Source organism: Bombina bombina, chromosome 3, assembly GCF_027579735.1.
Source record: "Bombina bombina isolate aBomBom1 chromosome 3, aBomBom1.pri, whole genome shotgun sequence".
Lineage (NCBI taxonomy): Eukaryota > Metazoa > Chordata > Amphibia > Anura > Bombinatoridae > Bombina > Bombina bombina.
The window spans coordinates 978806115-978818642 of NC_069501.1; the positions used below are offsets into that span (position 1 = coordinate 978806115).

Consider the following 12528-nt stretch of genomic DNA (forward strand, 5'->3'; position numbering starts at 1 on the left):
CTTTCGAAACTTCAAGGCAAGTGCGGCATCAACTTCCTCTAATGCAAAACAAGAGGGAACTTTTGCTCAGTCCAAGACGGTCTGGAGACCTAACCAGACCTGGAACAAAGGTAAGCAGGCCAAAAAGCCTGCTGCTGCCTCTAAGACAGCATGAAGGAACGGCCCCCTATCCGGTAACGGATCTAGTAGGGGGGGGGGGCAGACTTTCGCTCTTCACCCAGGCGTGGGCAAGAGATGTCCAGGATCCCTGGGCGTTGGAAATTATATCCCAGGGATATCTTCTGGACTTCAAGGCTTCCCCCCCAGAAGGGAGATTTCACCTTTCACAATTATCTGCAAACCATATAAAGAGAGAGGCATTCTTACACTGTGTACAAGACCTCCTAGTTATGGGAGTAATCCATCCAGTTCCAAAGGAGGGACAGGGATTTTACTCAAATCTGTTTGTGGTTCCCAAAAAAGAGGGAACCTTCAGACCAATTTTGGATCTAAAGATCTTAAACAAATTCCTCAGAGTTCCATCATTCAAGATGGAGACTATTCGTAACATCCTACCTATGATCCAGGAGGGTCAATACATGACTACAGTGGATTTAAAGGATGCTTATCTTCACATTCCGGTACACAAAGATCATCATCGGTTTCTCAGATTTGCCTTCCTAGACAGGCATTACCAGTTTGTAGCTCTTCCCTTTGGGTTAGCTACAGCCCCAAGAATTGTTACGAAGGTTCTGGGGTAGCTTCTGGCGGTCCTAAGGCCGCGGGGCATAGCAGTGGCCCCTTATTTAGACGACATCCTGATTCAGGCGTCAAACTTCCAAATTGCCAAGTCTCATACGGACATAGTGTTGGCATTTCTGAGGTTGCATGGGTGGAAAGTGAACGAGGAAAAGAGTTCTCTATCCCCCCTCACAAGAGTTTCCTTCCTAGGGACTCTGATAGATTCTTTAGAAATGAAAATTTACCTGACGTAGTCCAGGTTATCAAAACTTCTAAATTCCTGCCGTGTTCTTTATTCCATTCCTCGCCCTTCGGTGGCTCAGTGCATGGAAGTAATCGGCTTAATGGTAGCGGCAATGGACATAGTGCCGTTTGCACGCCTACATCTCAGACCGCTGCAACTCTGCATGCTCAGTCAGTGGAATGGGGATTACACAGATTTGTCCCCTCTACTAAATCTGGATCAAGAGACCAGGGATTCTCTTCTCTGGTGGCTATCTCGGGTCCATCTGTCCAAAGGTATGACCTTTCGCAGGCCAGATTGTACAATTGTAACAACAGATGCCAGCCTTCTAGGTTGGGGTGCAGTCTGGAACTCCCTGAAGGCTCAGGGATTATGGACTCAGGAGGAGTCACTCCTTCCAATAAATATTCTGGAACTATGAGCGATATTCAATGCTCTTCAGGCTTGGCCTCAGCTTGCGACAATGAGGTTCATCAGATTTCAGTCGGACAACATCATGACTGTGGCTTACATCAACCATCAAGGGGGAACAAGGAGTTCCCTAGCGATGTTAGAAGTCTCAAAGATAATTCGCTGGGCGGAGTTTCACTCTTGCCACCTATCAGCTATCCATATCCCAGGTGTAGAGAACTGGGAGGCGGATTTTCTATTTCGACAGACTTTTCATCCGGGGGAGTGGGAACTCCATCCGGAGGTGTTTGCACAATTGATTCATCGTTGGGGCAAACCAGAACTGGATCTCATGGCGTCTCGACAGAACGCCAAGCTTCCTTGTTACGGATCCAGGTCCAGGGACCCCAAGGCAACGCTGATAGATGCTCTAGCAGCGCCTTGGTCCTTCAACCTGGCTTATGTGTTTCCACCGTTTCCTCTGCTCCCTCGACTGATTGCCAAAATCAAGCAGGAGAGAGCATCAGTGATCTTGATAGCGCCTGCGTGGCCACGCAGGACTTGGTATGCAGATCTGGTGGACATGTTATCCTTTCCACCATGGACTCTGCCGCTGAGACAGGACCTTCTACTTCAAGGTCCTTTCAACCATCCAAATCTAATTTCTCTGAGGCTGACTGCCTGGAGATTGAACGCTTGATTTTATCAAAGCGTGGTTTCTCCGAGTCAGTCATTGATACCTTAATTCAGGCACGAAAGCCTGTCACCAGGAAAATCTATCATAAGATATGGCGTAAATATCTTTATTGGTGTGAATCCAAAGGCTACTTATGGAGTAAGGTCAGGATTCCCAGGATATTATCCTTTCTCCAAGAAGGATTGGAGAAACGATTGTCAACTAGTTCCTTAAAGGGACAGATTTCTGCGCTATCTATTCTTTGCACAAGCGTCTGGCGGATGTTCCAGACGTTCAGGCATTTTGTCAGGCTTTGGTTAGAATCAAGCCTGTGTTTAAACCTGTTGCTCCACCTTGGAGCTTAAATTTGGTTCTTAAAGTTCTTCAGGGGGTTCCGTTTGAACCTCTTCATTCCATAGAAAGTTCTTTTTTTGGTAGCTATTTCCTCGGCTCGTAGAGTTTCCGAGTTATCTGCCTTACAATGTGATTCTCCTTATCTGATCTTCCATGCAGATAAGGTAGTTCTGCGTACCAAACCTGGGTTTTTACCTAAGGTAGTATCTAATAAGAATATCAATCAGGAGATTGTTGTTCCATCATTGTGTCCTAATCCTTCAAAGAAGGAACGTCTATTACACAATCTTGACGTGGTTCGTGCTTTAAAGTATTATTTACAAGCTACTAAAGATTTTCGTCAAACATCTGCTTTGTTTGTTGTCTACTCTGGACAGAGGAGAGGCCAAAAAGCTTCGGCAACCTCTTTCGTTTTGGCTAAGAAGTATAATCCGCTTAGCTTATGAGGCTGCTGGCCAGCAGCCTCCTGAAAGGATTACAGCTCATTCCACTAGAGCTGTGACTTCCACATGGGCCTTTAAAAATGAGGCTTCTGTTGAACAGATTTGCAAGGCGGCGACTTGGTCTAAGCTGCATACCTTTTCAAAATTCTATAAATTTGATACTTTTGCTTCTTCAGAGGCTATTTTTGGGAGAAAGGTTTTACAGGCAGTGGTACCTTACGTTTAAGTACCTGCCTTGTCCCTCCCTTCATCCGTGTACTTTAGCTTTGGTATTGGTATCCCACAAGTAATGGATGATCCGTGGACTGGATACACCTTACAAGAGAAAACATAATTTATGCTTACCTGATAAATTTATTTCTCTTGTGGTGTATCCAGTCCACGGCCCGCCCTGTCATTTTAAGGCAGGTATTTTTTAAATTTTAAACTACAGTCACCACTGCACCCTATGGTTTCTCCTTTCTCTGCTTGTTTTCGGTCGAATGACTGGATATGGCAGTTAGGGGAGGAGCTATATAGCAGCTCTGCTGTGGGTGATCCTCTTGCAACTTCCTGTTGGGAAGGAGAATATCCCACAAGTAATGGATGATCCGTGGACTGGATACACCACAAGAGAAATAAATTTATCAGGTAAGCATAAATTATGTTTTCTAGCCATAGAATCTTTTAAAATTCTTTCATAGGCCATCTTTTCAGCAGACTGGACTTTTCGCCCAGCTTCCAGTGTAGCTTGTATGGCTACAGCTACCTCGTTCTGGTGTAACAACAACCTCTCAGAACTCATTGTTTGGCAAGCTTCCACGGAGGAGATCCCGGATGGTTAAAAGATCCTTCGGACTGCTAACCACTTTATTTGTGATGCAGCAGTTAAACTGATTAATATTAATGTGAAAAGAGCTGCTAGGTTTTGTCAAGAAGTTTTATGGATTAAAGACATGGTCACTTAAAGGGAAAGTCTACACCTTAGTCATCTTAAAGACTTACTTTAGATTAATCTGCAAATATATTTTTTTGCACCCTTTCTATATCATGCATCAGTAACGGTAAAGTTATGAAATGGCTGCCAAGCTATGCCCACTGATAACCTCACAATCTGGGCTGCATTAAAGGCTTCACTAGTTACTAAAGACTCACCAACTGGATTCAACAGACTGACAATGGTATTCAGCAGAGTACATAGATGCAGCCAGTGGGCAGAGCTTGGCAGCCATTTCAAAGTGACCAGAAACAATAGTAATTTTAAAATAACGTTTTGCTGTTAATGCTGCATGATATAGAAAGGGTGCAGGAGGATATTTGCAGCTTTGTCTAAGGTAAGACATTAAGATGACTAAGTTGTTGACTGTCCCTTTAAAGCAAACTGTTGCTTTCTTTTCATGATAAAATCCTGTTTGGCCTAGGACTGGGTGCAAATATTGCCAGTCAATGGTGGTAAGGAAGCCTTCACAGGACAAAAGTCAAAGAGTAGGCTTAGGCCCCCATTCTAGACCAGTTCCTGAAAGGGGGCAGATTGAATTTATTTTCACAAGGCTTTGGAAAGGTCTATTACAGACCCTTCGATATTGAAAATTATTTCTCAGGGTTGTGAAATGTTTTTGATCCAAATCCCTTCAAAGATGATTCCTCCTGCCTAGAGTTCCTCAGGATCCTTTTAAGGCCAAAGTCTTTCTTGCTTGCGTTGTGGGTTTGTAAAAAATGGAAGACATTGCTCCAGTGGCAGTACAGAACCAATCTGTCAATTCTAACCTCCTTTATAGTTCCAAAGAAAGAGGGCACCTTTTGGCATACCCTGCTTCTCCAAGACACTGAACAAATTTCTGACATTTCCAGCTTTCTGGATTTTCACTATTTTTCCATTAGTGCAGAAATGTTCATTTATGTGTCTCATTTTTTACATAAAAAGATTAGTGGGTTTTTTTCTTTCATATTTCCATTCATAGGGACCATCTCAAATTCCTGAGATTTGCCTTCCTAAACAAGAGTTTGTTCTACTTCCATTCTCTTCCTCTGGCTGTGAAGCAGTTATGGTTGGCACATCAATCTTCCAAAGAGCTCTTTAAATGCTCAATCTCAATCATACTTCCTAGGGTAGGTCATAGACTAGTATTCATACACCTGTCTCTAACAGAACAACGCAATGTGAAACTAGAACTGGCAGATGCATGGAAGTTGTAGGACTCATGGTAGCTGCATCAGATACATTTTCCTTTTTAAATTTTATCTCCAACCTCTTCAGTTGTAAATGTTTTGTTAATGGAATGGTGTAACAGACATTTCTCCAACATTGGTGTGTCCGGTCCACGGCGTCATCCTTACTTGTGGGAATATCTCTTCCCCAACAGGAAATGGCAAAAAGTCCCAGCAAAGCTGGCCATATAGTCCCTCCTAGGCTCCGCCCACCCCAGTCATTCTCTTTGCCGTTGCACAGGCAACATCTCCACGGAGATGGTTAAGAGTTTTTTGGTGTTTAAATGTAGTTTTTATTCTTCTATCAAGTGTTTGTTATTTTAAAATAGTGCTGGTATGTACTATTTACTCTGAAACAGAAAAGGATGAAGATTTCTGTTTGTGAGAGGAAGATGATTTTAGCAGACAGTAACTAAAATCGATTGCTGTTTCCACATAGGACTGTTGAGATGAAGTAACTTCAGTTGGGGGAAGCAGTTAGCAGACTTTTCTGCTTAAGGTATGACTAGCCATATTTCTAACAAGACGATGTAATGCTGGAAGGCTGTCATTTCCCCTCATGGGGACCGGTAAGCCATTTTCTTAATCAAACAAACAGAATAAAGGGCTTATTATGGGCTAAAAAAACTGGTAGACATTTTTTATGGGCTAAATCGATTGCTTTATTTGGGCATTTTATTCATATTTATGCTGACAATTTGCATTTATAAACTTGGGGAACGTTTATTAAACGGCAGGCACTGTGTTAGACACTTTTTCCAATCAGGGGGCCTTCCTAGTTGTAGACTGAGCCTCATTTTCGCGCCATTACTGCGCAGTTGTTTTTTGAGAGCAGGGCATGCAGATGCATGTGTGAGGATCTAAAAATTGCTGGAAAAGCTCCTAGAAGGCGTCAATTGGTATCGTATTCCCCTCTGGGCTTGGTTGGGTCTCAGCAAAGACTATAGCTGGGACTGTATAGGGGTTAAATTTATAAACGGCTCCGGTTCCGTTATTTTAAGGGTTAAAGCTCTGAAATTTGGTGTACAATACTATTAATGCTTTAAGACACTGAGGTGAAATTTTGGTAATTTTTGAACAATTCCTTCATACTTTTTCACATATTCAGTAATAAAGTGTTTTCTGTTTAAAATTTAAAGAGACAGTAACGGTTTTGTTTTAAAACGTTTTTTGTGCTTTGTTGACAAGTTTAAGCCTGTTTAACATGTCTGTACCTTCAGATAAGCTATGTTCTATATGTATGAAAGCCAATGTGTCTCCCCATTTAAATTTATGTGATAATTGTGCCATAGCGTCCAAACAAAGTAAGGACAGTACTGCCACAGATAATGAAATTGCCCAAGATGATTCCTCAGATGAGGGGAGTAAACATGATACTACATCATCTCCTACTGTGTCTACACCAGTTTTGCCCACGCAGGAGGCCCCTAGTACATCTAGTGCGCCAATGCTTATTACCATGCAACAATTAACGGCTGTAATGGATAACTCCATAGCAAATATTTTATCCAAAATGCCTAATTATCAGAGAAAGCGCGATTGCTCTGTTTTAAACACTGAAGAGCAGGAGGGCGCTGATGATAATTGTTCTGTCATACCCTCACACCAATCTGAAGGGGCCATGAGGGAGGTTTTGTCAGATGGAGAAATTTCAGATTCAGGAAAAATTTCTCAACAAGCTGAACCTGATGTTGTGACATTTAAATTTAAATTAGAACACCTCCGCGCACTGCTTAAGGAGGTGTTATCTACTCTGGATGATTGTGACAACTTGGTCATTCCAGAGAAATTATGCAAGATGGACAAGTTCCTAGAGGTTCCGGTGCACCCCAACGCTTTTCCTATACCCAAGCGGGTGGCGGACATAGTAAATAAGGAGTGGGAAAAGCCCGGCATACCTTTTGTTCCCCCCCTATATTTAAGAAATTATTTCCTATGGTCGACCCCAGAAAGGACTTATGGCAGACAGTCCCTAAGGTCGAGGGGGCAGTTTCTACTCTAAACAAACGCACTACTATTCCTATCGAAGATAGTTGTGCTTTCAAAGATCCTATGGATAAAAAATTGGAAGGTTTACTTAAAAAGATTTTTGTACAGCAAGGTTACCTTCTACAACCAATTTTGTGCATTGTTCCTGTCACTACAGCAGCGTGGTTCTGGTTCGAGGAACTAGAAAAGTCGCTCAGTAGAGAGACTCCATATGAGGAGGTTATGGACAGTCCACGCACTTAAATTGGCTAACTCTTTTATTTTAGATGCCGCTTTGCAATTAGCTAGATTAGCGGCGAAAAATTCAGGGTTTGCTATCGTGGCGCGCAGAGCGCTTTGGCTAAAGTCTTGGTCAGCGGATGTGTCATCCAAGACAAAATTGCTTAACATCCCTTTCAAAGGTAAAACTCTATTTGGACCAGAATTGAAAGAGATTATTTCAGACATCACTGGGGGAAAGGGCCACGCCCTTCCACAAGATAGGTCTTTCAAGGCTAAAAATAAGTCTAATTTTCGTTCCTTTCACAATTTCAGGAACGGACCGGCCTCTAATTCTGCATCCTCTAAGCAAGAGAGTAATGCCTCACAACCCAAACCAGCCTGGAAACCGATGCAAGGCTGGAACAAGGGTAAGCAGGCCAAGAAGCCTGCCGCTGCTAACAAAACAGCATGAAGGAGTAGCCCCCGATCCGGGACCGGATCTAGTGGGGGGCAGACTCTCTCTCTTTGCTCAGGCTTGGGCAAGAGATGTTCAGGATCCCTGGGCGCTAGAAATAGTTTCTCAGGGTTATCTTCTGGAATTCAAGGAACTACCCCCAAGGGGAAGGTTCCACATGTCTCACTTATCCTCAAACCAAATAAAGAGACAGGCGTTCTTACATTGTGTAGAAGACCTGCTAAAGATGGGAGTGATACACCCAGTTCCAATGAAGGAACAAGGAATGGGATTTTACTCAAATCTGTTCGTAGTTCCCAAAAAAGAGGGAACCTTCAGACCAATTCTGGATTTAAAGATCCTAAACAAATTTCTCAGGGTACCATCGTTCAAAATGGAAACCATTCGAACGATTCTACCCACTATCCAGGAAAGTCAATTTATGACTACCGTGGATCTAAAGGATGCGTACCTACATATTCCTATCCACAAAGAACATCATTAGTTCCTAAGGTTCGCTTTTCTGGACAAGCATTACCAGTTTGTGGCCCTCCCATTCGGGTTGGCCACTGCTCCAAGGATTTTCACAAAGGTGCTAGGGTCCCTTCTAGCGGTTCTAAGACCGAGGGGCATTACAGTAGTACCTTACTTGGACGACATTCTAATACAAGCGTCGTCCCTGTCAAAAGCAAAGGCTCATACAGACTTCGTTCTGGCCTTTCTCAGATCACACGGATGGAAGGTGAACATAGAGAAAAGTTCTCTGTCCCCGTCGACAAGAGTTCCCTTCTTGGGAACAATAATAGATTCCTTAGAAATGAGGATTTTTCTGACAGAGGTCAGAAAATCAAAACTTCTAAGCTCTTGTCAAGTGCTTCATTCTGTTCCTCGTCCTTCCATAGCGGAGTGCATGGAAGTAGTAGGGTTGATGGTTGCAGCAATGGACATAGTTCCTTTTGCACGAATTCATCTAAGACCATTACAACTGTGCATGCTCAAACAGTGGAATGGGGACTATACAGACTTGTCTCCAATGATTCAAGTAGATCAGAAGACCAGAGATTCACTCCGTTGGTGGCTGACCCTGGACCATCTGTCCCAGGGAATGAGCTTCCGCAGACCAGAGTGGGTCATTGTCACGACCGACTCCAGTCTAGTGGGCTGGGGCGCGGTCTGGGAATCCCTGAAAGCTCAGGGTCTATGGTCTCGGGAAGAGTCCCTTCTCCCGTGGAACTGAGAGCGATATTCAATGCTCTCAGGGCTTGGCCTCAGCTAGCAAAGGCCAGATTCATAAGGTTCCAATCAGACAACATGACGACCGTTGCGTATATCAATCATCAGGGGGGAACAAGGAGTTCCCTGGCGATGAAAGAAGTGACCAAAATAATTCAATGGGCGGAGGATCACTCCTGCCACCTGTCTGCCATCCACATCCCAGGTGTGGAAAACTGGGAGGCGGATTTTCTGAGTCGTCAGACATTCCATCCGGGGGAGTGGGAACTCCATCCGGAGATCTTTGCCCAAATAACTCAATTATGGGGCATTCCAGACATGGATCTGATGGCGTCTCGTCAGAACTTCAAGGTTCCTTGCTACGGGTCCAGATCCAGGGATCCCAAGGCGACTCTAGTAGATGCACTAGTAGCACCTTGGACCTTCAACCTAGCTTATGTATTTCCACCGTTTCCTCTCATTCCCAGGCTGGTAGCCAGGATCAATCAGGAGAGGGCCTCGGTGATCTTGATAGCTCCTGCGTGGCCACGCAGGACTTGGTATGCAGACCTGGTGAATATGTCATCGGCTCCACCATGGAAGCTACCTTTGAGACAGGACCTTCTTGTTCAGGGTCCATTCGAACATCCAAATCTGGTCTCCCTCCAGCTGACGGCTTGGAGATTGAACGCTTCATTCTATCGAAGCGTGGGTTTTCAGATTCTGTGATAGATACTCTGGTTCAGGCCAGAAAACCGGTAACTAGAAAAATTTACCATAAAATATGGAAAAGATATATCTGTTGGTGTGAATCCAAAGGATTCCCATGGAATAAGATAAAAATTCCTAAGATTCTCTCCTTTCTACAAGAAGGTTTGGAAAAAGGATTATCTGCAAGTTCTCTAAAGGGACAGATCTCTGCTTTATCTGTCTTACTACACAAAAGACTGGCAGCTGTGCCAGATGTTCAAGCATTTGTTCAGGCTCTGGTTAGGATCAAGCCTGTTTACAGACCTTTGACTCCTCCCTGGAGTCTAAATCTAGTTCTTTCAGTTCTTCAAGGGGTTCTGTTTGAACCTTTACATTCCATAGATATTAAGTTACTATCTTGGAAAGTTTTGTTTTTGGTTGCTATTTCTTCTGCTAGAAGAGTTTCAGAGTTATCTGCTCTGCAATGTTCTCCACCCTATCTGGTGTTCCATGCAGATAAGGTGGTTTTGCGTACCAAGCCTGGTTTTCTTCCAAAGGTTGTTTCTAACAAGAATATTAACCAGGAGATAGTTGTACCTTCTTTATGTCTGAATCCAGTTTCAAAGAAGGAACGTTTGTTACACAATTTGGACGTAGTCCGTGCTCTAAAATTCTATTTAGAGGCTACAAAAGATTTCAGACAAACATCTTCCTTGTTTGTTGTTTATTCTGGTAAAAGGAGAGGTCAAAAAGCGACTTCTACCTCTCTTTCCTTTTGGCTTAAAAGCATCATCCGATTGGCTTATGAGACTGCCGGACGGCAGCCTCCTGAAAGAATCACAGCTCACTCCACTAGGGCTGTGGCTTCCACATGGGCCTTCAAGAACGAGGCTTCTGTTGACCAGATATGTAAGGCAGCGACTTGGTCTTCACTGCACACTTTTGCCAAATTTTACAAATTTGATACTTTTGCTTCTTCGGAGGCTATTTTTGGGAGAAAGGTTTTGCAAGCTGTGGTGCCTTCCGTTTAGGTAACCTGATTTGCTCCCTCCCTTCATCCGTGTCCTAAAGCTTTGGTATTGGTTCCCACAAGTAAGGATGACGCCGTGGACCGGACACACCAAAGTTTGAGAAAACAGAATTTATGCTTACCTGATAAATTACTTTCTCCAACGGTGTGTCCGGTCCACGGCCCGCCCTGGTTTTTTAATCAGGTCTGATGAATTATTTTCTCTAACTACAGTCACCACGGTACCATATGGTTTCTCCTATATATATTTCCTCCTGTCCGTCGGTCGAATGACTGGGGTGGGCGGAGCCTAGGAGGGACTATATGGCCAGCTTTGCTGGGACTCTTTGCCATTTCCTGTTGGGGAAGAGATATTCCCACAAGTAAGGATGACGCCGTGGACCGGACACACCGTTGGAGAAAGTAATTTATCAGGTAAGCATAAATTCTGTTTTCTCAGAAGATTTCTCTAGATCTGGACACAAGACATTTTTGATATAAGGGCTAACTCGCCCAACTCTGGTCCAGGGGGCCAGCCTTGCTGATCTGTTCCACAGAGGCCTCATTATTGAAAGCCCAGGATGTAGATGCCGAACGAGTAAAGTAAGAAGTAATTCTAGTAGGCGGTTGTTGACCCGCCGCCAAGTAAGCTTTATGAATAAAAATCCATGACCAAAAAAATAGACACTGCCGTAGCTTTCTCCGCGCACCGGTGTGGATTAGGTAACCAGAGTGCCGAGCTGCTGAATGAGATTTATAGGGGTACACACAAGGATCACAAAAATACAAACCGTAACTTACTGCCCCCAATAAAACACACAGGTCCCCTGAGTGTGAACTCTAGACCCTCACCAATGAGTTAAGACATTGTATGTGCTCAAACCAGCAAGTGCACAAATTGCCCATACCTCACTATGGGGATAGAGGAGACTGGATCTGTTACCCAAAGTACTAGCTAAATACCAGCAGTAGTAGAGACATACTTCTGAGGGTAAGTGTTGCATACTTCCTCAGGAATCTGAAAGAAAGATAAGAGGTGGACCCTGAATCCCATACTGTAACAGTAGAAGGGTCCTAGTAGGGAAGTACAGTCATTTGGCCATAAAGGAGAGGATTTCCAGTGACATTTATGGCTTACTGCTTACTTCACCAAAAAGATTGCACCAGCCATCAAATCCATACCCTCTTTTCAGGGAACTATCCACTGATGGTCAAATAAAATGAGTATTCACAAAATATCAAGTTCAATTGTGATAAACACCTCTTCTTGTCCTCTCCTTTAAAAAGAGAGAGAACTACTGGGAATGAAGGGTAAGTAGGAGGAATAAAAGGGTGTGTCTCCCGCCTCCTGGTGGCCAGGTGATGTAATTCCCAAGAGTAAGGACTTGTGGACACTCACTACCATTAGAAAATAAACTTTTATCAAGTAAGCATACATTTTAATTTAGTTAGTTAAATTTTGTAAAAGCCACTTTCAGAACAAGTCTAATTTTTACTAATCACTACTGAAGTGGGAAGGATGTTAAAAAAATAAATAAAAATAAAATATCTTTCTGAAAAGTACTCTTCTGTGTCTAAATGTGTTCTTATTTTCATCTTAAATTTTTATGCCTTTCATACTGCCTGAAGTACAGCAGCTTGTTAACTTTTGTTTGTCTGAGATTCCCTAGTTCTGTCCTAGAAATAATAAATGACTAACTATTACATTTTCATGTTTTGTTTTATTTTTTTCTTTCTGTAGGATCACGTGGTAATGAGGTTGTTTACAGATGGTGAATGTCCAGAGGAGGTTGAAAAAGACCTTATGTTTTCTGTAGAAAAGGTGGGTTTTATATTATAGGTAGGTACTTTGTTTTGATGAGGCTGGTTAGTGGATTTAGAGGAAGTTGGTTTTTGTCATAATTAATTAACAGAATCACTTTGGGAAGAAAATGCAGTTAGTTAAATTAGTGTAATGTG

General features: G+C 43.1%; 1 protein-coding gene across 1 annotated transcript in view; it reads left to right on the top strand.

The window, feature by feature from the left end:
• Positions 1–12528, top strand: part of LOC128652572 (uncharacterized) — a 194019-nt gene that overhangs the window by 140458 nt on the left and 41033 nt on the right. Inside the window, exon 14 of the mRNA XM_053705504.1 lies at positions 12311–12391. Within this exon, the coding sequence (XP_053561479.1) occupies positions 12311–12391 (81 nt within the window). The remainder of the gene's footprint in view (positions 1–12310; positions 12392–12528) is intronic.